Source organism: Macrotis lagotis, chromosome 8, assembly GCF_037893015.1.
Source record: "Macrotis lagotis isolate mMagLag1 chromosome 8, bilby.v1.9.chrom.fasta, whole genome shotgun sequence".
Lineage (NCBI taxonomy): Eukaryota > Metazoa > Chordata > Mammalia > Peramelemorphia > Peramelidae > Macrotis > Macrotis lagotis.
This window is the reverse complement of record NC_133665.1, coordinates 57,834,376-57,862,232: the sequence shown is the minus strand read 5'-3', so window position 1 is coordinate 57,862,232 and position 27,857 is coordinate 57,834,376. Positions and strand designations below refer to the sequence as shown.

Below are 27,857 nucleotides of genomic sequence, written 5' to 3'. Positions count from 1 at the left end.
CAATATATTTCCCTATTTTTTTTTAAATTGAGGACTGTCAAGCTGATGTCCCAGGGGGAAATTTCTAGATCATCTTCCAAATAATCCCTTAGACTCTTCATCCAAGGTAATTGTGGGAGAATGTGTGTATTTATGTGTAGAAGGAAGTGTGCAGTGACTCAAGAGATTCATTAGAACCTAAGATCATAGCATGTTGGCACTGGAAAGGACCTTATACAAATAAGCTACTCAAAATGGGGCAACTGGGGTAGAAAGAAGAGCAAACAGCTATTTAGCAATAAATAAAGCCTGTATTTCATCAACAGAAGGAAGCATTGAACCTAAGAATGGGACAATCTGCTTTGGCTAAGAAGTGAGTTTGCTGTTGTTGGAAGAATCAAAGCAGCCTTAATGAACACCTGTGGGGAGGGGAGGGGCTCTCATAGTGGGTGGCAGGCTGGATTAGGTGACCTCTGAAGCCCCTCACAGCTCTGAGAGTCCAGGATTCTTCTCACAAGACGTTCAAGGAACAATCCTACTCACCTCAGGCATGTGGGTGGGCAGCAATGTGCAAGGCAAGATATACAGCAACCAAGCACAAGCTGCCGTTCTCACTTTGTAGAATGAACTGGTCAGAAACAGCTTTGCTCTCTCCAAATCATTGGGGCCCGTTGCCATGGCAACCCCAAGCTAGACGTATTACTGGTGCCACGCTCTGTATTCATGTGACTGTCTTTTCTGGCATCAGCTCCAAGCCGCCATGTTGCAGGTACGAGACCAAGCCTGGTCCCAGAGAAGGGCAAGTGGCTTCTATCTGTTCTGATCCTCCTCCCCAATTTCAAGACTGGCACTCCTGCCTTTTGAATTATAGCAAAAGAGTTGCAAGGGAAGAATGTATGCGCTCAGCTTCTCTTCTGATAAATTATTGATGTTACCATTAAATTAGATATCCTTTAGCAAAAGGAGGAAGATAATCTGGAACTGGAGGCATTATACAAATGAAAAGCCAGATTTAGGGGCAGTTGAGAATTTCCAGACACAAAGAGGCAGACGAGCAGCAAAACCCAAAGGCTACCCATTTTCTCTGAATAATATTTTCTCCCTCATTTTGCAGTGAAGGTATCTGCATAATTAGATTGGAGCCCCAAATCCAACTGTAAGATTAGCAAGACTGGAGAAGCGTGCAGAGGAGAACTGGATCCTGGTATTTCTGACAATGGTTAGAGCTGAACAAAGTGCTAGAGAGCCTTCCTTCTCCTAAATCAACTTCTGATGGTTAGAAGAGTTTCGACAAAGGTATAATGCACAGAAACTTGTCTTTATTAGGACACTCAGAAACCAGTTAAGGTCTGTCATTGTGCATTGTCTTCAGGGGGTCAAAGGCTTTCTGAGGAGGGAAACTGGGTTCAGATGCCACATTGTTAACGTTATTCTCCCCATCTCCCTTCCCCTCCATCCCCATACATGATATGTGCCCATCATGTACCAGACTGGAATACATGTGGAAAATTCAGCATGCCAAGGAATTCTCGTAGTCCCACTATTCTTAGCTCTTTTTCTTTCTTCTACTGCAAGCCAGATCTCAATTCAACAGGGAGCATCTGTGGGGATCTAGGGTCTCTTCTAACCATCTGTTAGAAACAATTCCCCACTCCCTCCTCTAAGTATACACAAAATTCCCCCAACTCAAGAAAGAAGCCCTTTTTCAGGTACCCCATCTTCAAGTGATTGATACTTATCACCAATAAATAATGCACTCAGCAGCTTTGTGTGCCTCTCCGGTTCCCCTTTTAAATGATGTCCAAGGTTTCCTTCACAAGCTCCTAGGTCCCCTGTAATCTTTCCTAAATATGGTTATTTATGCTTATTTTTCAAGAGCTCATTTTGATAAATGTTTAGTAAATTTGGAAAAAATATTTATCTTGGTAAAATCTTAAAGAGTATTAATAATAACAATAATAAATATTTATATGGAGTTTTGAGGTTTCAAACTTGAGGTTTTCTCACATTATTTTGTTTGATCCTCACAACAACCCTAATATATTAAGTGATTCAATATTTAGAATGCTGGGTCTGAAGTCAGGAACCCAAGATCAAATTCAGCCTTCTTTAGTAGCTGTGTGTTAGTCACTTAAACCTCCCAGTCTGTTTCCTCACCTGTAGGGCAAAAAAAACATAATAGGGTTGAAAAACCTTTTTAAAAGGCTAAATAAATTTTAATTATTATTATTATTATTTTCATTTTACAAATGAAGAAACTAAGCCTAGAAGAGATTAAGTGACATGGGTTACAAAGGCACTAATTATCCAAGATAAGACTTGATCTCCTGTGTTCCTAATCTTAAGTTTAGGGTTCTACCCAGTACACTACCAAAATGTAATGGACAAAGGATTATTCTTGAGTCCTGACAGCGCTCAATAAAACTTCACCCTGGGGAAATCTAGCCTAACTCCATTTAACTGCTTGATTCTTTTCCCACAGCAGGCTCTTTTTAAATTTCAAAAATCCTTAGAGGGCAACTAGGTGGCACAGTGGATAAAGCAACAGCCCTAGAGTCAGAAGAACCTGAGTCCAAATTCAGCCTCAGAAACTTAATAATTACCTAGCTGTGTGACCACGGGCAAGTCACTTAACCCTTGCCTTGCCAAAAAAAAAAATTTCAAAAATTCTTCTACACTGGTTACTAGAGAATCAATTTAGACCACATTCCTCACCACCCAAAGCAAAATACAGCTACAAAATTAGGAAGGGTAGGAGTGATTTAGGAGGCTGAAGCATGACAAGAAATGGGTCTTAGAATAACATATTAAATCAGAAAAAACCTCAAATGTTTAGTAAATCCTGACTCCTCATTTTAGAGGAAAAACAAACTAAGACTGAGAGGTGGAAATGATTTGCCCAAGGTCATGTAGGCAGCAAGCAACAGCTGGAATTTGAACTGGTCCTTTAACTCCAAATCCAATCTTTCTACTGAAATAAATTGTCTTGAGAGAAAGTTGAACAAAAAAACAGTCCCTGAAATTTGACCAGATCAGTTAAGGGATTCTGGTTAAAGTGTTGGTTAACACCTGCCGAATAAGGCTTTATGTCATTTATCTGAGGTAGCACTTCCAAAGCTCTTTACAACCCAGAAGGACAAGGGCAGCGCATACCTCTTTAGGGAAAGGAATCAAGCTTTAGGAATAGGAATGATTTCTGATACGATTCTGAAGAGCAGAGTAGAGATGGGCATCATTATGTCTAGATCATATATCTTGTATATGAACTTTCTTTGAACAACACAGGACCAAAAGACAATTTTAACACTAAGACCAGCCAGTAATGTTCACATAGATTGTCTTTTTTGAAGGGCATTAGGAAAAACAAAGCCCAGGAACAAGAAATAGACTAATACCTTAAATAAATCTTTAGATAGAGTAAAAGCTCTGTAGCCAGCAATACTGGAATTCAAATACTGCCTCAAATGCTTATTACTGTGTGACCTTTTGCAACTCACTTCCCTTCTTGAGTTTCAATTTCCTGACTGGAAAACATAGGAGTTGGACTCAGTGGCCTCTAAGGTCCCTTCCAGCTCCAAATCTACAATCCTATAATCCTAAAAGGAAGGGCCAATGTCCATTGACTCTACCCAATTCTTCCTTTCCCCTAAAGATAAGGTCCATACCAATCCCCTAAATCCTGTACAGAATCCTACCAAGGCAAATCAATGTGTTTACTACATGTACTAAGCCCCAAATTTAAAACTGCCTAAGGACATTGAAGCATAGATTGAAAAGAGAGGTATCAGTTTAGTTGATATTCCTATATCCTCACAAGCAAATCTCTTCTCACCATGGAGCATCTCCCAAGATTCCTAGGTCAGGTTAAGTGCTGAAGTATGGAACTTGAAAGAGTCCAAGAGGAACAGATGGGAAAAGGCCCCTCGGGGCAAAGGATCAATACCATTCAATCTTCCAAAGCTCTTTACCACCCAGAACGACAAGGGCAGTGCATGAAAAGGAAACATCCTACATGTCAATTTTATGGAAATTTTTTAATGAGAGGATTCTCAGATACAGTGGTTACCTATTTCCCACAATTCCTTACTATAGGATTCTCATGCTGGGAACACAATCTTTTTTTCCTTACATTTAAAAACAGGATGATCAAATTTCATAGTCCTCGCATTACAAGATTCACATCTTTGTTAAGTCAAGAATTGTGGTACAAAAGAAACATTTCATTAGCCTTAAATCACTACAATTTGCTAGAAACATCAATTACTTTAGAATACTTTAACTATAAAATATATTGTATTTCCATATATATTAACCATATACATGTTTAACTATTACTAGATTTAGTTCAGTCATTACAAAATAAGACATTCTGGGAGCAGGCTACAAATATACAATCCAGCTGAATTACCCATGTCATATTCTTTGCATTATAAATAAATTGCAAATATCAAACTGAGGAACTAGTGAACAATACAAAATATATTAAGCAAGCAAACAAGGCACTCGTACCTCAAATGGAGTTGGAAGTGAATGAAAATCCTAAAAAAATTAACCTCAAATTGAACCAAGTTCTAGGTGACAACATGCTAGAAGACATCTAGCCTAGGGAATTTTAGATGGGAAATGCTACCACTGTGTTTTTGAAAGTTATTTCAAATTGGGTTTAGTTTAATTTGGACCAGAAACAGTCTTTTCTTTTATGGAGAACACATGAAGTCCACGCATCTTCCTTCCAATTTGTTTTTCTGCAATGAATGGGTTCTCCGAGGAGGAAGTCAGCAATACTATGTGAGCTAGACACTAGTCTGGTAGTCCCTTTGGAGCCAGTCTAACAAAATTCCAGATGAATGATTCCCTCACCAATGAACACCAGACAGTTCAACTTCATGTCCAATCATTATGATGATCAGAGAGTTTAGAGCTAGATTTTTGCTTTAGCTTATTTAAATGTGAGAACCCTGAACTTAAGAAAGATCTACGTCCATAAGGAGTAATGAATTTAACATAATTCTTAAAAGTGGTTGGAATCAGTTACTTTCCATCCTCACAGCTCTGACAACATGTCTGGTCAATTCCATCAACTGATGCTCTTAAAAACTGAAAACACTAAGATGCCTACATTCCCAATATCAGGGAGGAATGTTTTTTTTTTTTTTATGAACACTGGGTGCTCCCCACCACATAATTCCTATCTACTTCCAACACATATTTTGCCAAAACTGGCAGACTCTGACAGCCAAAGCTAAAGGTGAGACTTGACTCCAAGCTACTGAGATACCTTAAAAGTTTCTTTTAAGGCCCATCTCAAACATCAGTCCTTAATTCAATCACCATACGACAGTGCATGGAACAGCTGTAAAAGTCATCTTTCATGACCGACAAAGGCTCAGCAAACCAGCTATTGAAAGTCTGGAGCAGAGACTGCTTGGCAGTTCCCCTCCCCTCCCCCCAAAGTCATACTCTGCAGCTGGGGTTAAAGGAGATGGAGAAAGCAAAAGAAGGTCTCCCTCCCCCCAAGTCTCCTGTTCCAATAAATTAAAGAAAAATTTAAAAATTAGAATGACCTTATTTAATAGAAAACAATTTCAGGAAGCTTAAGAGCCAAATGAAAAGGCTCTTTCAAATGCTTATTGACTATGATTCACTACATTCTCAGTGTACAACCGGGGTTACAGAACATGTGCCAGAAACAATATTCAGATGCCCAATTGGAGTCTCATGCAACAGAAACCACTAAATGCGTACAAGTGTTATTCCCTAGATACACAGAAAGCTAACTGCTGGCAGGAAAAGCATGTCTGCACCCCACAGCTGTATATAGGTGCTGGAGGCAGAGTGTGCAGCTGGAGTGAGTGCCTGGGACCTACATGGTTTAAAAGTCTCCCCAAGGGGAGTCTCTGGAAAGACTGCCTACAAGAGCACGCGATAAGGAACATGCAAGTAATTCCAAGACAGTCATGACACCAGAAGCAGGTGACTCAGGATCAAACCTCCAGCCTAGGTGCAAAGCCATTCCATACAGTTTCACAAAGAGAAACAGGGAAAGTAGGGTTACTGGGAGAGGGCACTAAGAGTGAGTCCTGTTCTCCCCAAATCTTCCCTACAGAGAGATGAAGGAGCTCATTCCTTTCACAAAGCAGTGATTTTCACCGTATTTATCAATATATGAAAAGGGAACGTTATCCAAGTCATCAACTCCATCCCACTGTGGCAACAGATCTCTTTGGAGTAGAAGGATCCTATTTTCAGTAAGAGGAAAGTTCATTTGTTACCAGTGAATTAAAGTACACAGCACAAGGTTATTATCATCTGGTTAATCTAGGTTTGGGTCCCAAGCCAGGTCTACCCAGCTTTCAGACTGGCTTGCTCAGTTATTGCTTATATCCAGTCTTCTAAATCTCTTAAACCTTAGTTTTGGTCTGGCATCAGTACTTATCAAAATGTGTCCTGGAACCACTGAAGCTCTACATTTCAGCAGGGCCATGGGCCAGGTACTCACTAATCTCTTAGCTAGATGTTTAAAAGGGAGAGTTCAAACCAATTCAGATTAACCAGGTTTAAAATATGTCCAATAGTGAATAGCCCCAAAGGTAGGGTGGAAAAGAACAAAAAAAAAATCAACCCCAACAATAACAACAAAACCCTTATACATACATATATATATATATATATATATTTTTAACATAGCAGTATTTACAAAAGGATAAGGACAAGGTCTAAGAGTCAATCAGGGCTTCCTAGGTCACCAAGAAGCCAAACAAACAATTGGAATGCTCCCAGGCTGGATCTAGGATAAAGGGTTAGAGAGAAGTCTATACACAGAGGTCTTTACAGACTAGGCAACAGAAGGGTGTCTAGGTTAGTTGAAGACAAAGTCTAAACTAGAAGCCTCCTCTTTGCACTCATTTTAATGAAGAAGATAATGAAACAAAAACCTTTATATAAACAGTTTATTTACTCTAAACAGCAACACAGACAAAACGCCATATAAACACAAGGAAGTGATGCAGAAACAAGATGCTGGCTGACTTTGGATCTCTGGGGCTTGTAAGCAATATAACCTAGTCTCTGAAAGATAGAAAAACAAATTAAGGGTAGGGAAAGGGAGAGATTATGAATTTTTTTTTTCATACAGCCAGCAAGAGGCTAAATAGAGTTCTAAACATTTGTAAGCATGCCTGCATCAGAGAGCAAATGAAACTAGATACTAGGGAATTTATAGAAGTATAAAGTTTATAATTTTACAGCAGTTGAAATACTGACATCAATATTAAAATAAAAGTAAGTTTTACATAACAATCAAAAATACAAAAGACTGAAGGAAGAGACCCTGTATGAAAAAACTGGGGGCAATTCAGCGAATTCAGAACTGTATACAAGTGGCGAAAATGGAAAATGGCACACACACAACCCCCTCCCCTAAGTGAATAGTCATTGTACATAGCAACATTAGATTTTGCAAAAATTTTGTAAACAAGTTCTTGCCAAACCAATCCCTTCCTTTTTAAGATGCCACAAGATCGATGTTTATGAGGGTGCAAACTTCTTGGCTTGTGCTCGAACCCTTTTCTCATATTCCACTCTGTTTTGGCTGAGGTTTAAAAAAAAAAAAAGAGAAAGAGAGAAACAGAAAAAGAAAGGCATGTTAGAAAAACCAGCTCCTACATCATGAATGTTTAAGCTTTATACAGTAGATCTGACATGTTTACAGAATCCATGAAGAAAGAATACTCAAGTCCAGGGCCAAGGAAAGAATCAAGAGGGGAACCAGTCAAATTAGATGAAGATTTTGTCAGAAATAATACATAGTAGAAAGTCCTTGTAGGACAGTGAGAATCAGAATAATTATAAAATCATAAAGCTGGGAAGGTTATAACATTAAGAGGTCATCTAATCTGACCTCTTCATTTTATAGATGAGAATGAGGCCCAGAGAGATTATGACTTGCCCAAGGGTAATTAATTTAATGCAGAAGCAGGACCCAAACTGGGTCTTCCAACTTCAGTTAAGATAGGCAGAGTAGTAATTAGTCATAACTGGAAATTTATAAATGGACACCAGTAAATCCTGAAAAAAAAAAAAGAAATGGGAAAGTGTGGGGGGGTCATTTTTACAGGAGAGGCAAGTTAAGATCTGGGAAAAACCTACCATTTGAACTCTGCTCAATGTTAATGTAAGAGAATACAAAGGCAGTATCAGCTGAGAGACAAGAGGAAAAATAATTCATTCTCTACATTGCCATTTCAAAAACACGTGAAGCAGAGGAGAAGGCATTTATGGCCAATCCTCTTCACAACACCAACAAATCACACATCCCTTTCAATTATCATTCACACATAAAAGTGTTCATCCATTTAAATCTCTTGATTTCCATTACATAAAATAATCATCATCTAGGATAGTGTTCACTGACTTAGAGATAGGAAAAATTAAAACCATTAATTAGAGTTAGGAGAGTGGCATACAATTGGAAAAATTGAGAAAAATTCTGGTTGACAGTTTCATTCCTGAAACATTAACACACTTTAGATAACTCCTTTAACTTTAATTTCTAATTCTTTGGCCAAGCCACAAATAGTTTTTTATTTGTTTCTAATGTATTCCTTTGTAATTTTTTTCAGTGAAAGTTACACCATAGAGGTTATATTTACCTGTCCTTTAGGATGTGCTAGAGTGGGAGAGGCAGATACTGATAATTTTCAAAAGAAAAAGTGGTCAGCACTCACCACAACCACTAACAGAAAGTCTTGGATTGAAGTTATAAATGGAAATAACTAGTGTGATGTAATAGAAAATAGAACATGAAATCACAGGATCTGATTTTTGAATCCCACCCCGACATTCAGCATCTGTAACGGAGGGCAAGTCATTTTATTTCTCTAGGTCTCAATTTCCCTGTCAAATGAGGACCTCTAAAAAGTTCCTTCCAGTTCTGCATCTATAAACTGGTGGTCCTAATTGTTTTATAAATTTAGAGATAAAATTTTATATCTGACTGAGGAAGAGATTATTACAATGAGTAGAAAACATCTTGGGAACTGACTGAGGAAGATAATACTTATAGAATTTCTCTCCTAAACTCACCAGTAACTCTCTCCTCTCCCCATGCTATTCTTCCCCCACCCCCAAATGCATAGATTTTCTGACAAAAGGGACCTCAACAAAGAAACAGGTGGCTTTCTTAAAATTCTGTCCATCACTAAAAAAATATTGGTTATATACCAGTCTAGTTTTTAATCCCTAGGTCAGAGGGAAGAAATATGAACTACTATGCAAGTTTCCTACTAAGCTATACAATTCAAAAAAAATCCCATGAAACCAAAAATAATATATCTTCCTAAGGGTGCTTCATCACCAAAAATTTTTTTTTAATGTCAAATGTCATTTCTTTAACAATGGTATCAACCTTTAATTAGGTTTTTATTTTTTTTTGCATAAAAGCTTACTTCAGAACCAGTATTCCCTAACCCAAAGGACACAAAAATGCCCAAGTGTTGCCTTTAGTCCACATTGACTTTGGACCCCCTTCTTAGACACTTGGGAGGCTGCTGTACTAGCCCTTTAAGTGGCCTGTTTCAAGAGAGCCAATGGTATCTGGGTTATGTCCATGAACTAGAACTAACCAGAGACCAGTTTAGCTTTTCATGAAATGGAGTTATGAAAAGGTCAATTTTTTCAAGTTAACATTAAAATAAATTCTAAGAACCCCCCCAATACATGTTTGTGTTCTCAAGAAAATTGATTTTCTATATTTCATAGGAAGATACATCCTTGTCAATTTGAAAGAAAACATTCTGGGATGTGGTAACACTAATTCTACTCCAAACTCACCTGTTCCATGCCTATAAAAGTTCATGTGTTCACTTGCCTCTAATTCAGAATCTATAACCTCCCCTGAGGCATACTCTAAATTCTGTATCTATAAATTAAGAAGATACAAAAAAGGACCTAATTTTCTTAAAAGGAATTTTATGGTGAATAGTCTTGCAAAATTACATAAACAATCTCATTCTCCAGCCATTTCTATATTTCCAAAAAAGTCATAATATATTTGCTTGAGGGGTACACTTTTACCTGGTACCCAAATGTGGACCATGATCCATTTAAAAAAGATTTACTTTTCTTCCTTCACAATGACTTCCTTTACTCAAGAATTTCACATTACAAGTTTCCAAATCCTATTAATATTTGAATATGACTCCAGGTTATCAACAAAAATTTTCAAATTCCCTCTTTTCCTCCAAAAAGTGAATTCTAAACACTTTTCATCTGCTCTCCCCCCACTGCCCTAAGAGTTAGATCACAGGCATGGAAAAATCAATGGAAAAAGGCTAAAATGTACATTACTCAACAATGACACCCCATTTCTAGCGGATATTCAAGGCTTTACACAGTAATTGTACTTGCATTTTTTTAAATCTAATTTTAGCCACAGAGAATATACCCCTGCTTGCCTCCTCCCAAAGAGGACATTCAGTGGAACAATTTACTAAATCACTTAAACCATAATTGAAACAACTGGTTGTTTTTCCTCTATTCCTTCCTCCGGTCTTAGCTGACTCCCAGACCCAGTTAACTTCTACACGTGGCCTTGAGAGAAGAAGAAAAGATAAGACAGAAGTTCACACTCAAAAGGCACAGAAGCTAAGAAAAATCTTATCCTCTTCCTCTCCCCAACCCCCTCCTCAGAAGGTCTGAAAATTCAATATCTCTGCAATTATAGAAACTAACTGGAAAACTCCCCAGACACTTGGCCTAGGTAGACCTTGGGCAGATTACCCCTCTACACAGATGTACTTTTCCTTTCATCTTGTCTGATAAAATAAGTTTACTGTCTTATTCAGGATTCCAAATAAATCGTATCAGTGCTCTATAACCAAGGATGGTAGAAAAGGACTTGATTGTAATTAAATGCTGACATAAGGTAGTTAAAGTGGAAGCTAACTAAGGAGATTAACTAACTTGCAAATTAAAAAGGCAAAAGTGATTGAGGAACTAAGTTGCACACCACCATCAAAATGATAATACCCAAACTCCTCAGATTTCTGATATCCACTAAAAGAGGACATTCAAGGGGCAATTATATAGCTAGAGCACTGACCCTGGAGTCCGGAGGAACTGAGTTCAAATCCAGTCTCAGAGACTTAATAATTACCCAGCTGTCACACTACCTCAGACAAGTCATTGCCTTGCTCCCCCACCCCACCCAGGACATTCGTATAGACGCCTTTTTGTTACACAGATATAGCTGTTCTGTCACTCATCAATGTCCCTTATGCCCATCACTAGCTCTTCCATTTGACAAGGCGGTATGTAGATAGGTCAATATGCTAAACAGAGTCCTTTCCCTCTACTTTTTTTTTTTAAGGTTTTTGCAAGGCAAATGGGGTTAAGTGGCTTGCCCAAGGCCACACAGCTAGGTAATTATTAAGTGTCTGAGGTCGGATTTGAACCCAGGTACTCCTGACTCCAAGGCCGGTGCTTTATCCACTACGCCAACTAGCCGCCCCTTCCCTCTACATTTAAGGAAAACTACAGATGGCAAAAGGGTTGGCATTATTGCTCATCATCACTAAACAAATTGATACACCCCACCTATCCCCAAATTTCTACAATGGCTCAAAGCAAATCTTCAAAGGGAGTTACTGTCTTCCAAAGCAAATGTGTAATTTGTAGTCAATTATTTTAAACAGCTTATTCTGGTTTAAAACTCATCACATGTTTAGCTCTGTATAGTCAAACCTGCCAAACAAGGCACAATTTTTTGAGAACTGATTTTTTGTCAAAAGAAACACATTACATACATTAAAAAACAATTATTGAATGAACTACTAACCAGTAAATTGTGTAAGCCTCTGCTTGAGCTGGGTCTTGAATATTTGGTTCATTTAGAAGTTCCTGTATGCCTAACAAGATCTGTACAGGAAACAAGAAAAGCTGAATCAAGTCTTTTCCAAAAAAAAAAAAAAAAAAAAAGTAAAAACCTGTAAAATTCTGCAAAGGCAGCTTCAATGTCATAGCTTGTTCATGATTACAAAAAGACATTTTGCCAACTCTCCAGTTGGGAAGATTTCGATACCTGTTTAATTGTGATTGCTGGCCTCCAATCCTTATCTTCCTCTAAGATGGAAAGGCACACTGTGCCTGAAGGATACACATTTGGGTGAAATAATGGTGGCTCAAATTTACCTAGATAATGGTGGGAAAGAAAGCAAGCTCAATTAAAATGTAGAGTTCCAATGCATATTATAAGAAAATAGAAACTGCTGCAAGAGTTAAGGCCTATCAGTAGTTAGCACATCTTGAGACTATTTGAGATTTAGTAGCTTAAAATAATTAAAACAAAAATCCTAACACACATAGTCAATTCCCAGAGTCCTTAATAAATTATGAGGAAAAAGCTAACCCCCCCTTTTAAACAAAATTACAAACTACAATCACGGTCTAAAGAGAAAAAAACTCCTTTCCGATTTGAAGAACAAAGCCAGAAAGTAGTATAGAGATTCTTTTTCATCTATCTGTTCCCTTCTCCTAAGGGCATCAATATGATGTTCCCCCTACCCCTGCTTATAGACAGGAACCATGGTGACCTCATTATGATTTCGTTAAAAACAATACTGGATATGAAATCAGGCTATCTGCTTCACCTCCTGGCTCTGCTACTTACTGTTTTGTGTAACCTTAAATAAATCACTTAACTCTGTCTCTCAAGTTTCTTTATCTTTAAAAAGAAGAGACTGGACTAGATGATTTCAAAAACCCGTTTGCAGTTCAAACATCCTAGGAAATCATGGGTAAGTATGGAACTGGCACTAAAGGACTTTGCCAACAAAATCTAAGGCCATCTGTTCAGTGGAAAATGTCATAATGGTTTAAATTGGTGAGGAATTCATCATCAATTTAAATAAAAATCATCCAATTTTCCCAAGAAAATAGCTCTGAAGATCCACTAACATCAACAATTTTTCTTGCAAATAACTAGCTATGAATTTTATATCAAAATAATGATTTTTTTTTTAACAATTCTGATCTTCCAATGCAGTTGCATCATTTCCCCCAGACTTACCCAACAAATGAGGTTTGTACACTGAATTAAATAGAATTTCTGAACCTGCTCAGTGAAATCCCCAGACTTGTAAAAAAAAAAAAAAAAAGGGCTGCTGTGAGCAAGTAATGTTCTGCAATTTCCAGGCCAAGACCTGACAGTTTTGGTGCACACAGAACATGAACTTCTGTGGTTCAAACTGTGGGTATGAGGCATTTGAAGTGGGAATCAAAATGAATCTCAAGTTAGTCTCATTTATCTCAATTTCCTAGTCAGCTTCTCTAAATGTCTCAATAATTTTCCTTTGGTAGACCCAAGGACTTCAGCAATCACAAGATCTTGAGAGGTCTTTGGCCTACCTATAAAGTAGAAAGCTGCTAAGAAGATCTGCCTACTTAGACTTCATCGTACTTACATTTTGGTGGTGAAGATGGATAATCATCCTTAAAAAGCATCCGTAGTTTGAATAAACCTCCTTCCCATGGTGTCTGCCAGGGAATTAAATCAAAGTTAGGCATGTTATTTGCCTCTGGTGTAGGACAAGTAGAAATAGGGAGAATGATTACTGATGTACCCAGAACTGTCTGGTATCATACAGTCACTTAAACACACAGAGGCCTGTATACAATTTCAATTCATCAACAAGAATTTACTAAGAGTACTTCCTATGTGCCAGTACTGTGCTAAGAGTTAAAGATACAAAACAAACAGACCCTGCACTTGAAGTTGACATTCCAGTGAGGGAAGACAACATCAAGACCAGCTCACATAGCATCAGCTAGAAGGTAATCTTTAAAGTAGATACTGGCACCAGGAGCAGAAGGGAATCAAAAAAAGCCTCAAGGGGTATTGGAGCTAAAGTTTAAAATAATCCAGAGATTCTAAAAATCAGAAGTTTTTTTTTTGGGGGGGGGATGCATTCTAGGTGTGGAGATATGAGCTAGAGTGATGAGTTCAGATGACAATATGGCAGGATTATAAAAGTGAATGAAAAAACACTTGATAGGGAGATAAAAAACTTCAAATGCCAAGAGTTTATATTTGATGCTGGAAGTTAACAGAAGGCTACTGGAGTTTACTGAGGAAAAGGGTGACAAAGTCAGACCTGTACTTTAGGGAAAAGAAAAATCACCAATTAGGATCTGTAAATGATGGGATCTGGTAGAGAGCTCTGCTTTGCATTTATCTATCAGAGAAGTATTGATAGCAATGGTATCAAAAAAAGAAGCTGGACTAAATTAGCTTTTTTTAAGATTTTTTTTTCAAGGCAATGGGGTTAAGTGGCTTGCCCAAGGCCACACAGCTAGGTAATTATTAAGTGTCAGAGGTCGGATTTGAACCCAGGTACTCCTGACTCCAAGGCCGGTGCTCTATCCACTTCGCCACCTAGCTGCCCTTAAATTAGCTTTTGAAAGTGCCTTGGTACTCTGATAGTGGGAGAAATCTAGCTAAGTGGCAATGGATAGAGTTCCAGTTCTGGACTCAGGAGGACCTCAGACACTTAATAATTGCCTAACTGTATGACCTTGGGCAAGTCACTTTATCTCATATTAATTTTTTTTTAAAGTTCTTCAAAGTTCTAAATCCCAATAATAGTGTTTTGGCAAAGAAGGGTAAAAGACTATAAAGGATTACAATCTATCTGACTACATTTTATTAATGAAGATTTCTCCCATGACTTCAATTAGATATAGTTTCTTTCCTGTTCATCTTAGGTGAGTAGATTTCTAACTATAAAAACAGAGGGGCTGTGTTCATTGTTCCAATTCAGATGAATTTCATGAATCTAGTACCAAAAAAATTACAATTATGTGTGTACTTTATGAAACACCACTCTCAACTTTTTCTCTGGGAAATGCATCTGCCTGTCTTGGAAACAGTTAGCAGAGACTGGCTGAATAGCGATAGGTCAAAATAAAGGCCTTAGACACTTTATACATCTCCCTAAAATTACTCATAAAAGAAAGGAGTAAAAAGTTGGAAAGACAAATCTAAGTAAGGTTCCATTCAAAGTTGTTTTGGGTTTCGGGGGTGGGTAAAAGAAATAGAGTAGACTGGTTGAGATGAAGCACTGTCTTTCTAGTAATTAGAGTAAAGAGACCTGCCCAAGTAGCTACTGTGACGAGTTAGATCAAAAAGGTTTGGGTAATTCAATGTGTACTCCTTACTTCCAAAGAGTCAAAAATGTTGACTATAACAGAATTACTTTCTCTAAGTTCCCTGACAGCAGGGATTCTTGCATACTTTGGATTTTTATCTCCAGCATCTAAATGAGTGCCTAGAATAAAACAGGCATTTAATAAATGTTTGCTGATTGACTGAAACAAGTAATATCTCCAAGTATTTGGAATCAATGAATATACCCATGATTCTTTTCATGGAATTCAGAGGAATTATACTACTAGATTCCTAACACTTGAACTAGACAAACCACTATTTGTTTTGGGTCCAAAAATTTATAGCAGGGCAGCTAGATGATGCAGTAGATAGAACACCTGTCCTGGAGTCAGAACCTGAGTTCAAATCTGATCTCACCCACAATAATTACCTAGCTGTATGAACTTGGACAAGTCACTCAAACCCAACTGCTTTGCAAAAAAAAAAAAGTTTATAGCAAAGAAGTTCCTACTATCTATTTGTGATCTTTAAAGTCTGCAAGTCTCTTCTGGCACTATATAAATCTATTTTGCCTTTTCTTAGGCTAAGGGGAATATTTAAAAAAACAAAAATACCCAAGTTTCTAAAATACATACATACATACACACACACACACATATATATATATACTTAAAACAAAAATTCTGATATTGTTATTTTCCCAGAATTCTTTCAAGCTTTTTCAGAATTCCTTGCAATCTTTCCTTCTGGTCCAATCAACCATCTATTCATTTATAAGACTCTTCTCAAAGATTTACTCTGGAAATTCTGTTAAAGAAAGTAAGTTAGCAGTTGAGTATCATGATATGTTTCCTTCTACTCCTTGCCATCAAAGTAGAATGGGACATGGATACCAACATGCAGACCCACTATCTCTCTATGTGATAATGGCAATCTTAGCCACTGTTAGGCACATATTTTGTATTGTTATTCCAGCACAAGAATGGATTATTCTGTGCCCTCTAAATCAGCCTTGAAGATGACTGATCAGGATTAAAGTTGTATAGTCTTTAGCACTGGAACCAAAGTGATCTGGCCCAGTAAAGAAACTGAAATTGTTCAGCTATCCCACTGGGCCTATATTCTAATCAGAAGCAAAATTGGCCTGCTTACAAGTAAAAACCTAGAAATCTGTGTAGATGGATGGCCAGGCACTAGTAATACCTAGAAAGTGTGAGTAAATGGGAAAATAAGCGGCCAGTTTGTTATGGAAAAGGTACATCAGAGGGTCTTCATTTTATTTTATATTCCATAGACCAATTCTAACCTATTTGCAGCCTCTGCTGAAGTCTAAGACCTGTGGAAAAAGCAAGCTACAGAGAAATCTTACCCCTTTCTTCCCTGGAATGGCACATTCCCAGTTCATGAGATTCATTGTGCCATCTGGATTTTTTGTAGGTACTGCTACAAAGCCCTAAGTATAAAAAACAAACAAACAACAAAAACAAAAGCATCAACTGAAGGATCTCACTTCAAATGCTCTGGAAATATAAATCCTATTTAACTAGATCAACCAGTTTGGCACAAAGTCATACACCTAAATAGTTTCTAACTAGTAGTTCAATTAAGAAAAAGGTAACTCACACTTTGCACTATTACACAGAAACAAAGAAATTGTATTATACTTACAAAAGGATGATCTTTTCTCCAAGCTTTTCGCTCCTGTGCAAGTCTGCTGAGGGCTATTCCAGACATATTCAAAGTCCCTCTAGTACAAATATGAAAGAGTCAATGTTAGGTCAGGACAGTCTTCTGACTATTCTGTTGTAAAGGACTAATTTGGTTTTTATATGGTCTCTCTACCACTACCTTTTTTGGGGGAAGCACAGCAAGTCTGACAATTCTCATCCATTACTTCCTGCCTCAAGTAAGCACAGATTACTAAAAGAATCAAACTGATAATCAAGAGATTGTAATGCTGGCAAGGTAACTCCACCCAGTGTTTGATGTTTGTACTACACTAGGAAGAAATTAGTGTTCATTATATTGAAAAGACTGAAGCAGTTGCCAAAATAAGGCCACATAGAAGAATCAAGAGAGCTGGATCTAGTCTATAATTCTAAATATTATTTCCAGACCTATTTTTTGTACATTCTCATTCTCTCTCTTTTTCTCTCCCCTCCCTCAAGTATTGTTATATCACTCACCCTATGCACCAAATCTCAATCTTTCCCTTATGAGTAGTAGACTGTAAGCTACTTGGAGGCAGGAGTTGCTTTTAATTTTGTCCTTGTAATCCCAGAGCCTAGTGCTTTACTTTACAATGCAATATGAATTTAAGAAATGTAACCCTTTCTAAATCATCAGAATTGAAGTTGGCCAGTAGCAGTCTTACTATAATGACGAGGCCAAATCAGCAACCAATGATATTAGGAAGGCTATAACAAAGAAGGAGTAGATGTTGGCCTGTGGTATCATATGAATTTGGAACTTGTGTCACTGGTTTCAGTGTGTATTCCTAAACTGCTGAGACCTGGCAGCAACTGCTTTGGCAGTTATATAGCCCAGGTCCCAACCATATCATTATAGGTTCTTCTCTAGAAGAGAGAACTGCTTATTTTACAGTTAACAAAAAGAGTATGAAAACCCTTGTCCTGAGGTCTAGAATCTATATATAGATTCTGAGTGGAAAAAAAAAGCCACATTCAAGTAACAAATTTTAGGTTGTTAATTGTGGGTGAAACCTAAAGTTTCCTTATCCACCAAGAAAGGGAAAAAAAAAGACATCCAAGAGAGAAGAAAAAGAGAACTATGATAGTAGATAGGCACTAAATGCAATTAACTAGATTATCAAGACATCTTGCTCTTCCCTCCATCTGGCAGACCTTTCCCTTCTCATTATCCATTTTATAAAGTGGAGAGGACAAAGGAAAGATGAAACTGAAGCTCCTATCATTCTGTGTACTCTTTGTATTTGTCAAACCCACTCAGATATTCTTTGAAATGTGTCTGGGGAGAGAACTGGATTGGCTTAGAGAAGTGACTTAACCCAAGCCCTACTTTTCCCATCTATAAAACAGTGCTAACTGCCAGCCCTACCAAACTTGGAGGGTGTCAGTGTCCTTGTGGATATAAAAGATCTACTTAGGTGAATGCTCAAATATCTATCAAGTACTCGCTTTCAAGGGTTATAAAAGTAATCTTTCACTTAAAAGTAGGACTACAAAACCTAGATTGTAGTATGTTATATATTGGGTGTATTATTAAGAGAACCAGTTAGCAGTACAGTCACAAGTTTTTGGATTATGCTTCCTTAAGAGAAAAGGCAGCAATGCCAATTTTGTAGTATAAATTAGTACAATTGTCTACTTTATTCACTTCTAAGTCTCATGCAATGTTAAAGACCACCCACCCAGCTCTAGTGAAAAGAAATACCCAATGTAAAGACCAACTTTTCTTTAGGAAAAAAATCCAGGGAAATTTACTCACAACAATGCTTTGGCAATAACAAGAACAGGAAGAAAGCCCAGTACAGAAAAGTAAATGTCTCATATATTATAAACTGTCACTTAGCAGGGGCTTAAATAGTTCTCTACCCAACTATGATCACTCCAACTACTCTTGACAAAAGCTACCAAAGAACAATACTCATCATTTGAATTTCACCACTCTCTCCTGGCTAACACATAGCAAAATATTCCAAAAACATGCCTCATGTGGCTGGAAGGGTACTCATATACATCTCATCATTCCAGGAAAAACAAGAGGAAAAACAGCTCCCCCCCATCAAAGTTCTCCAAACAAAAAAGAACTAGGTTTCAAGGATTTGCTAGTGTGTGTTTTTACTAGATTGACAGCTTTACATTGAAGCTTTTTAATCCATCCTTCTTCATAAAAAAATGCATTCAAATGATTAAACATTAAGCTACGACAGAATAAATGTTTTTAGCAACAGTGCTACTCCAGCCCTATATATACACATAAAAATATTTTTAGCAACCCTTTTTTGCGGTAGCAAAGAATTGGAAATTGAAGGGATACTCATCAATTGGGCATCAAAAGACAACTAGATGGCAAAGTGAATAGAGTGTGAATCCAGCCTTTGACACTTACTAGCTATGTGACTTTAGGCAAGTTACTTAACTCTGAATGTCCCACATCCAGGATCATCTCCAATCATCCTGGTACATATCTGACCACTGGATCCAGACAGCTCTGGAGGAGAATGTGAGGCTGATGACTTAGCACAGCACCCCATCACTCAAATCTAATTCATGTGCGTGCTTGTTATGGCATCACCTCCCTGATGTCGTGATCTTCTTTAAGAATGAAGGACAAATCTTATTCATTATCAATTGGAGAATGGTTGAACAAGTTGTACTCTATGATTGTAACAGAACACTATTGTGCTATAAGAAATGATGAGCAGAACGGTTTCAGAAAAACCTGCAAAGACGTACATGAACTGAAGCAAGGTAAAATAAGCAGAACTAAGAGATCATGGCACACAGTAACAGCAATATTGTACGATGATCAGCTGTGAATGACAGGCATTCTCAACGATGTAATGATCCAAGACAACTCAAAAGGTGATGAAAAGTGCTATCCACCTCCAGAAAAAAGAATTTATGTGAGTTCAAATATAGATTAAAGCATATATATTTTTTTTTTACTCTTGTTGTTGCTTTGATCTTTGTTTTCTTTCAAAACTCGGCTAATATGGAAATGTTTTGCATGATTACATATGTATAATCCACATCAAATTGCTTGGAACTCAAAATTAAAAAAAAATGAAAATAAAATAAACAAAATTAAATGTTAAAAAAGACTAAGCTCTTTGAGGACACAAATCATGATTTTTAAATTTTCCTTAATAAACAACATAATACTTCATATACATTACATACTTAATATGTTTACTATTAAGAAAAAAAACAAAAAACAGAACTCTCTAGAATTCTACCAGTCCACTTCTTTTCTGACCTGCCTATCTCCTTCCTCACAAATATACATTCTTTCATAACTGGATTCAAAGAAAATTAAGGAAGGCAATATACAGTTGAATGTATCACCAAGAAAGTTCTGGAAAACCATGAATGAAGGTTCTCACTTAAAAACAAAACAAAAGCAAACCTCAAACTCAGTAGCATCTGTTTTAACCTTAGATCTATAAACTGCTCAGTGTGCTCAATAAACTTAGAAAAATTTCATTTGATCCATATATTATCCCCAGAGAGAAAAAAAAATCAACACAGTTGAAAGATGCTGAAAATAATACAAAGACTGAAGTGGTGTTCAAGGTCATCCAGCAAAAGGTTGAAATCAAAACAGATATTTTGATTCTCAGACCACTGGTTCTATTCTAGCAGTGCAGAGGTCAAACCTTTATCGGTTTGAGTACTATCAATAGGAATGAACAATGCCTACAAGCAAACATAAAAGTAGAATTAGGGAGAAAAAGAAAAAGGCAAAGACTTTTGGAATCAAAGAATCTGAGCTGAATCTAGGTTTTATAGCTTACTACCTGAAGGACTTTGAGTCAGTCACTCATCCAGTCTGGATCTCAATTTCACTATCTGTAAAATGAGAGCAATGGATTAAATGATTTCTTATGTTCCTTCTTGCTCTATAGATGATTTTTGTAAGAGTGGCAAGAAAATAGAAGGTCTAAAAATGCCTCTGATTCCACAGGTATATTGGGCAAGAACTGCTTACTTCTGCTCTATAATACAAGCCTAACTACCTATTATAAAAAAAATAGTCAAAATCATATTATGGCTTTTCTTGAAGTTATTTATAACTTGAAGGTTGTTGGGCAAAGTAATCTCTCAAGGTCAATTCCAACCCTTAGCCTTAGCCTATATTACTTATTCCCCTTTAGTATAGCAGGTTAAATAACTAGACAAAGTACATTCTGCTTTTTTTTGAGAAATGCTACTAAGGAGGGCTAAAATGTATACCTGTAAAGAACTATCCCTTCCAATTCTAGGAGTCTATTTATTGTGGGAAAATTTAGATATTACTTTATAATGAATTATAAGTAATCACTAGCAAGATCCCACTTTAAAATTGGATTAACTTCAGAAACTAGAGCACTTAATGGACTAACCAAGTGTTCCTACTAGTTTAAAAACAGAAAAATTAAGTCACGAAGGGATAGCAATAACTTATCAAGTGTTCAGAGACAAGGTAAAAAACATTCCACAAGTACAGAGTTAAAAATGGCTATGTTTCAGTTTTAATTCCTTAGAATCCCTCTGAATAGCTTCATCTTTATAAGATAGCCTTAATCACTTTGTTTCATATTCCTAATACAACTCGTAGAACCCTCAAGTATATGACAGTAATTATGAGATCCATCACTTAGTGAAACTAAGTTCTGGCACATCTGTTTAACAATTCAAAACTAGAAACTGAAACCATTGTAAAGCATCCTATCTCCTAACCATTCAAGACTCTGGCATGTGAGCTATTTTTGTAATAGAACCTCAACTAATTTGTGATTAATTTAAAATTTGGTTAAATCTAGGGATTTTAACAATAACTTTCCCGTTTGAGACATTTAAGATGTTTTAGGTCATCATACCTTTTAATTAAAAGTTTAATTTTTTAAAAAAATCAAAATTATTGATCTGAACTGCTAATTTCACCTCATTTAAAACGGAACTTTGTTCTAATCATTCCCATGACAAGTAACACTATTAGCTATGATACTGAAAAATAAAACCAAAAGATTTTTAATGTGTCCCATCATCTGGGATTAGTATACTTTAGGAAAACTTGCAATCAAGGTAATGTTTTGTTTTGATCTTAAACTACTAAAAAAAAAAACCCAAATAAGGACCTTTGTCTTATTTCTATGTCCAGTTCACAATTTTGTGTAGGTTTAAAAACACAATGTTTATGGACCATATAAATAGTTTTAAGTCTTTATGGGGGGGGGACTTATTATATAGTTATATTCTTGCCAATACTGTCTTTCTTTATCACAACTGAAAAGCTGGACTTTTCTTTCATTCTTCTTAAAGGGATGAGGATCTGAAACACTGCCAAGAGTGCAGGGGGGGTGTGTCTTTTTTAAAAGTGATGAGAATTCAAGGATAAAGATAGAAGAGTAAGTTTTCACATTTCCAAAAATCGTGTGTGTGTGTGTGTGTGTGTGTGAAGTTTTTTGGTAATTCAGCCTATGAAGTTCTTTGAAGGAAGAAAAACGGCCATCCAGTTTTCCCTCTTGCCAACTTCTCTCAATTTCTGCTCTAGGATTGCTTAGCAAACCCAAGAGTTGTTAATAATAAAAAATCAAGCAAAGAGATTCTAAGAATACTAAAAAAAAAAAAAAAAATTGTGCTCCTTGATCTCTTAGTCCAACCAGAGATGTGATGGATTGTTGCTTTCCCTTTTTGGAGGTGGGGCAAAAGAGGGACCTGCCATAATCCATACCGCTATCGGGAAGCTCAATAACCCAGTTAAGTTTTCCTCTGGATAATTTTTTCAAGTTACACAGTTAACATGGTAGAGGATTTGGACTACCTAATCCGCCCATCCCTTAGCCTCTCACTAAAGTTTCACGTGGAGTATTATTTTGGTTGCAAAGCCACTAAAGAAACGCTGAATAACTGGGTCCACGCTGGGGGAAGGGGGGAACTCAGTTCTGGGGGGCTCTAAAATTCCTCAGAGGTGTACACGATCCCAGGAAGGCTCCAGCGCTCCAGAAGTCAGAACTGCTGAGAAAAGAGGGGGTGGGGGAGGGGTCCCCGAGAGACCTGGCTGACCCTGTCGGGGACCCCCGCCCCGTCAGGCTGCTGGTGTCAAAGCCCCCCTTGCTCGGGCAGCTCTCTGCCACATTTTATTTACCCCTTTCCCGGGGCGCCCCCCACCTCCCTGCCGACGTGTGACCTTGGCCCAGTCCCTCTCAGCGCCCCGAGCCTCGGTTTCCCCAGATGCCCAAGGCGGGCCGCGGAGGCGGCGGGCGCTCCGGGCTCGGGGGGCCGGATGGACGGGCGGGGCGGCCGCCCCCACCCCCACCCACCCCACCCCCGCCTCCTCAGGGGCGGGGAGACGAGCCGGGGCGGCCCGGCCCAGTCCCCGGAGAGGGCAGCGTCCCCGGCGCGGGCCCGGCCGGCCCGATGGCCGCGGCCTCGGGCGGCGCCGGAGAGGAGGGAGCGGGGCCGGGCCTCCCCGGGGGGGGGGGGGGAGGAGGAGGAGGCCCGGCCCGGCCCGGGGGGGGGGGCACCTCACCTCGGCGCGGCCGCGGCCCCCGGCAAGCGTCCCGGATGGAGGCGGAAGGTGCCCGGATGGTCGGTAGCTGCGGCGGAGCTTCCCTTTGTCTCGGGACTTTAACTCCGGAGCCCGCTCCGCGCGCAGCCGGACCCAAGACGGCAGGACCCCGGCGCGGCGCGGCGCGGGGCGGGGCGGGGGGAGGGGGAGGGAGCCGCGGGCTGCCCCGCTGCCCGCCTGCGCCCGCGCGCCTCTGCCGCCGCCGCCCCCGCCGCTCGCGCGGCTCCCCTGCCCCCGCTCCTGCGCTCCGGCGCCTTCGCAGGCCCACGGGCTCCACGGGCTCCGCCGGCTCGCCTGCCCGGGGAACCGGACCCGGCACGAACTTCGAGCGAAGGGACCCGGAGGAGCGACTTCTTCCACAGGCACGGACTTAGCTACCTGTGCACTTAAAGGAGCCGCGTCCCTAATATGAGGGACTATCTGCAAACTACCTCTCGGAATGAGTTCTTTCACCCGAAGAGACGCGTAGAAGAAATAACGAAAAAGGAGGACAGCAATTCCCAAGGACCCTGCGGATGCGTGTCGGGGAACCCCGAGGCTGCCGGTTCCCGAGGTCCCCTCGTCAGATAGAACCGAGGAACCCGGAGAAAAGTCCACCGAGGCCTACGGATCAAGCCGAGCATCTCCGGATCGGGCTGACCCCCGCGAACGCGGGGATCTCTGAAACCTTTTTGGATTGGGCACTCTGGAGGACGGGGCGGGGCTTACCTCAGATTCCACCAATGAGAGGATTCGGCACAACGTTCCGGCTCCTGCGGGACGGACGGAAGCAGAATTGTAGACGGTCCCTAAAAGCCAGCGGGGGCCAAGACGGGATGGGGGAGGGGCGGGCTACGGGGTGGGGGAGGGGCGCGAACGAAGGACCCCGAGGCGAGGGCGGGGGAGGCCTCTGGTGGGCCAGCCTCGAGCCGCCGGCCTCCCCGGGCCCCACTCGAGGCCCTGCCCGCGGGAGGGAGCTGCCCGCGAGGCCCGGCCGCGGCCTCCTCCTCCCGCTGCCTCCCCGAGGCCCCAGACCCGGAGCAGACTCGGCCACCGGGCCCGGGGTGCTGAGTCACGTTGGGCGCAGACGCTTCTCCCCCGCGGCCCTCTCCTCCGCCCTACCGGCGGGCCCCAGGGCTCTTCTATTTTTTTTTCTTTTTTTACCAGATGAGAATCCTAAATTGGGGGACACTGCGAATAAGTGAAAAGGTCACGACTACCCCGGCGTTTATTAAAAAAGGATGAATAGCAGGGCCATTGAGAATGCGCTGCTCTGAAGAGGCCTTAGCTAATCGCTCTCTTCCGGCCAGAAGACCCGGCTCCCGTGCAATCTCCTCTAAGAAGCTTTCCTCAGATCCCCCAGTTTGGAATTCAGAGACCTTTAGAGCTTGCAGGCACATTTTTCTCATCCGTGGCTCCCTTTTGACGATACAACAAAAGACAGACCACTTTCTATCATATAGTTCCCATCTACTTTTTCTCTGTAGGTTGTTCTCTGTAATTGGAATATATTTCTCTCCGTCTGCCAAACTCAGCTCAGATGCCATTGAAGTTTTTCTTGATCCATCTCAAATATCTTTAGAACATTTCAACTGCATTGTTAATCTTTTGATCTTATGTTATTCTTTATATCAGCTACGTGCCACAGTGCCTAGATGGCCGGGTCCTGATTAAATCAGGAAGCCTCATGTTGCTGAGACCAGATCTGGCCACAGATACTTATTAGCTTTGTGACCCCTGACAACACATCTGTAAAATGAACTGGAGAAGGAAATGGCAAACTACTGCCATATCTTTGCCAAGAAAACCCTAGATAGGGTCACAAAGAATAATGAACTACAATAGATTCATTTTCTTTCTTTGTGTATCAGCTAGCAGTCCCTGTCAACTCTTTTATTTTATTTTATTTTTAGTTTTTGCAAGGCAATGGGGTTAAGTGGCTTGCCCAAGGCCCCACAGCTAGGTGATTATTAAGTGTCTGAGGCTGGATTTGAACCCAGGTACTCCTGACTCCAGGGCCGGGTGCTCTATCCACTGTGCCACCTAACTGCCCCTACCTCTCAACTCTTAAGTAGATCCTCCCAAAGTTGGTAGTCCAAATCCAGGTACCATGTATATCTGTGTCTGCTCTCAAGCAGATGCAGAAATCTCAGCTCACATGCCCTCACTGATGCATTTACTAATCAGTCAAACAATTTATTCATCTCAAAGTATTTAATGAAATTACATGGAAAGAAAAATAGTAATAAAACATTTCCTTCATAAATCTGATATACACACTCCCACAAACGTATACATGATGACTGAGAAGAGTAGACATATAGGCCAATGGACACACTGACCAATTCACAGTTTTGATCTAACAGGGCCACTGGTATTTTCTGATACTATTATAGTACTGTTCCTGCTAGACCTCTCAACTGGCATTCTAAGGCATTAGGTCTCTGCCAAGTGGGTTAGTTTTGGTGGGTTTCTGGCCATGATGGGTTTCTGCTGATAGGCATCCCTATCACTTGACTTTTCTGATTTTTCTTGTGGTTTCTACCATAATTGGGTTCATTGAAAACGAGTTGTTACCGGCTGGCAAGGCAGCGCAGTGGATAGAGCACCCGTCCCTGGAGTCAAGTAGCTGAATTCAAATCAGGCCCCAGACACTTAATAATCACCTAGCTGTGCGGCCTTGGGCAAGCCACTTAACCCCATTGCCTTGCAAAAAAAAAAAATGAGTTGTTTGTTTATATAGACTCTAGGTTCTTGATTGATTTGTTTTGGGCTTCATCCAGAGCCTAGAGATGTTAAAGTGCACCTCTTAAAAGAAGAATTGGCCTAGTAGGCTCACCTTGTGCCTTAAAAACTAAAGGCTTAAGGGCTTTTTAGAAAGGGAAAGCCCTTCCTATTCCCAGTATACAAGATAGATAGGAAAAATCTTTCGGATTTAGACTTTTTTCTACCCTCTAAGGAGACTTTATGAGCTCTCAGAGCCTTGGCTCCTTTTAGCTCTATCATAAAGGGGTGGGGGTGAAGAGTGTTTGAATCATTCATGCCATGTTAAAACACTTCTATTGAGTCAATCAACCAAAGATTTTAATGTAGGTTCACAAATTACTTAAGCAATTTGGAAGGAGTAAAAATCAATGAATGAAACCAAATTGGAAGTATTTGGAATTAGTCAAGGAGCCTTTGACTTGAATCTGTATAAAATAACAAGCCAGTTGGGATTTGAGTTTTTTTGAGGAATGGACCAGCTCTGGAGTTCAAGATCCAGCTAAGAGGGGAATGCTTGTCTGGGAAGAGAAAAGCCTCTGTCTCTTTCCATCTCTCTTTGAACTTCAAAAGGTTGGAGGATGTGAAGTTCTCTGGAATCCTAAGTGTTCCTGGAATAGCAGTTGCTTTTCTTGTCTTCCTCAACTGTTGAGGAGAAACTAGACTCTGGGGGAAAAGTTTCATGACCTCACAAGGAGTCTGGCAGAAAAGTACATCTTCCTTCTCTACTGAAGGCTTCACAAATGGGAGAAAAGGTCTTCGAGTCCTCAAGAGTTATAAATTAAGTCATTGCTACACATGTTCTCTAAGGTTACCTTCACTTTCTTCTGACTCTTGATTTCCTATGTGTGGGAGTATACCCCTGGTTTGGGGTAAGATGAGGTGTTTATATTAATTGTTCTTATGTTTACCTTAGTAAACATCTATTTCTACAGGTTAAATAAGTCAACAAAGATGTATTGTTCATTCTTTGGAAGAGGATTAATGACCTAATGTTTGCTGACTTGTACATGAATTAGATTTAAGAGAGTCAGAGTTGCACCAAGTCTTCAACTTCGTCCTCTCTTCCAGAGTCATTGACGTCCAGTGGCAAGACAAAAATAATGGTCTAGGATGTAGTGGGCAGTTGGTGACCTTCATGGCTGTAGGAACAAATTGCTCTCATCTGCCCCTTCTACCCAGCATGCTTGGGGTAGGTATCACTCCAATGGGTTTGAGGCCTAATAGTTATCCCAATTTATAATATGCCAAAGAAGTAGTCATTTGCCTTCCCAACACCTACAGAAACAAGAAACTAATTAGTCCCACTTCTGTCCCCTCAAGGCAACCCACTTTTGGATAACTCAAACTGAGAAATTCTTGTGCTGAGTCAAAACCTGCCTCCAAAACTTTTTTTTTTTCCCAAAACTTCTGCTCTTGGCTCCTAGGTCAGCCATCCTGAGGCAAGCAGAACAAGTCCAACCTCTCTTCCCTATGACTATCCTTCAACTATTTGAATGAATGTATTTATTAAGCACCTCCTTCAACAAAGCACTGTAATAAGTTCTGGCAGTATATTTTCTTTAAATGAAGTTTCAACTTTAAATCAAATAGAAAGACTCAGTTGTCCTTGGAAGGGAAGCAGGTGGAAATGCTTTATGTTTTGATGGCCTTTCTGTTGATAAAATCCTGATAAAATTCTGAAACTGAAACATTTGTCAGTGTTCTGGGACTCTGG

At 39.7% G+C, this 27,857-nt stretch overlaps 1 protein-coding gene across 3 annotated transcripts; it reads right to left on the bottom strand.

Moving 5' to 3' along the window:
* On the bottom strand, positions 1-24,038 carry UBE2I (ubiquitin conjugating enzyme E2 I). 3 transcript variants are annotated; one of them, XM_074197141.1, is made up of 7 exons: positions 20,646-20,672; positions 16,811-16,889; positions 16,512-16,595; positions 13,440-13,512; positions 12,059-12,168; positions 11,816-11,895; positions 1-7,570 (listed from the first exon to the last, which is right to left on the bottom strand). In XM_074197141.1, exons 2-7 carry the CDS (start codon positions 16,874-16,876, stop codon positions 7,507-7,509), a joined length of 477 nt encoding a protein of 158 aa, XP_074053242.1. In that variant the 5' UTR covers positions 16,877-16,889; positions 20,646-20,672; the 3' UTR covers positions 1-7,506. The 3 variants fall into 3 exon arrangements, with proteins under 3 accessions (XP_074053242.1, XP_074053241.1, XP_074053240.1); XM_074197140.1 differs by lacking the exon at positions 20,646-20,672 and adding an exon at positions 23,830-24,038 and having other exon boundaries at positions 2-7,570; XM_074197139.1 differs by lacking the exon at positions 20,646-20,672 and adding an exon at positions 23,360-23,526 and having other exon boundaries at positions 4-7,570.
* Between the last annotated feature and the right edge of the window lie 3,819 nt (positions 24,039-27,857).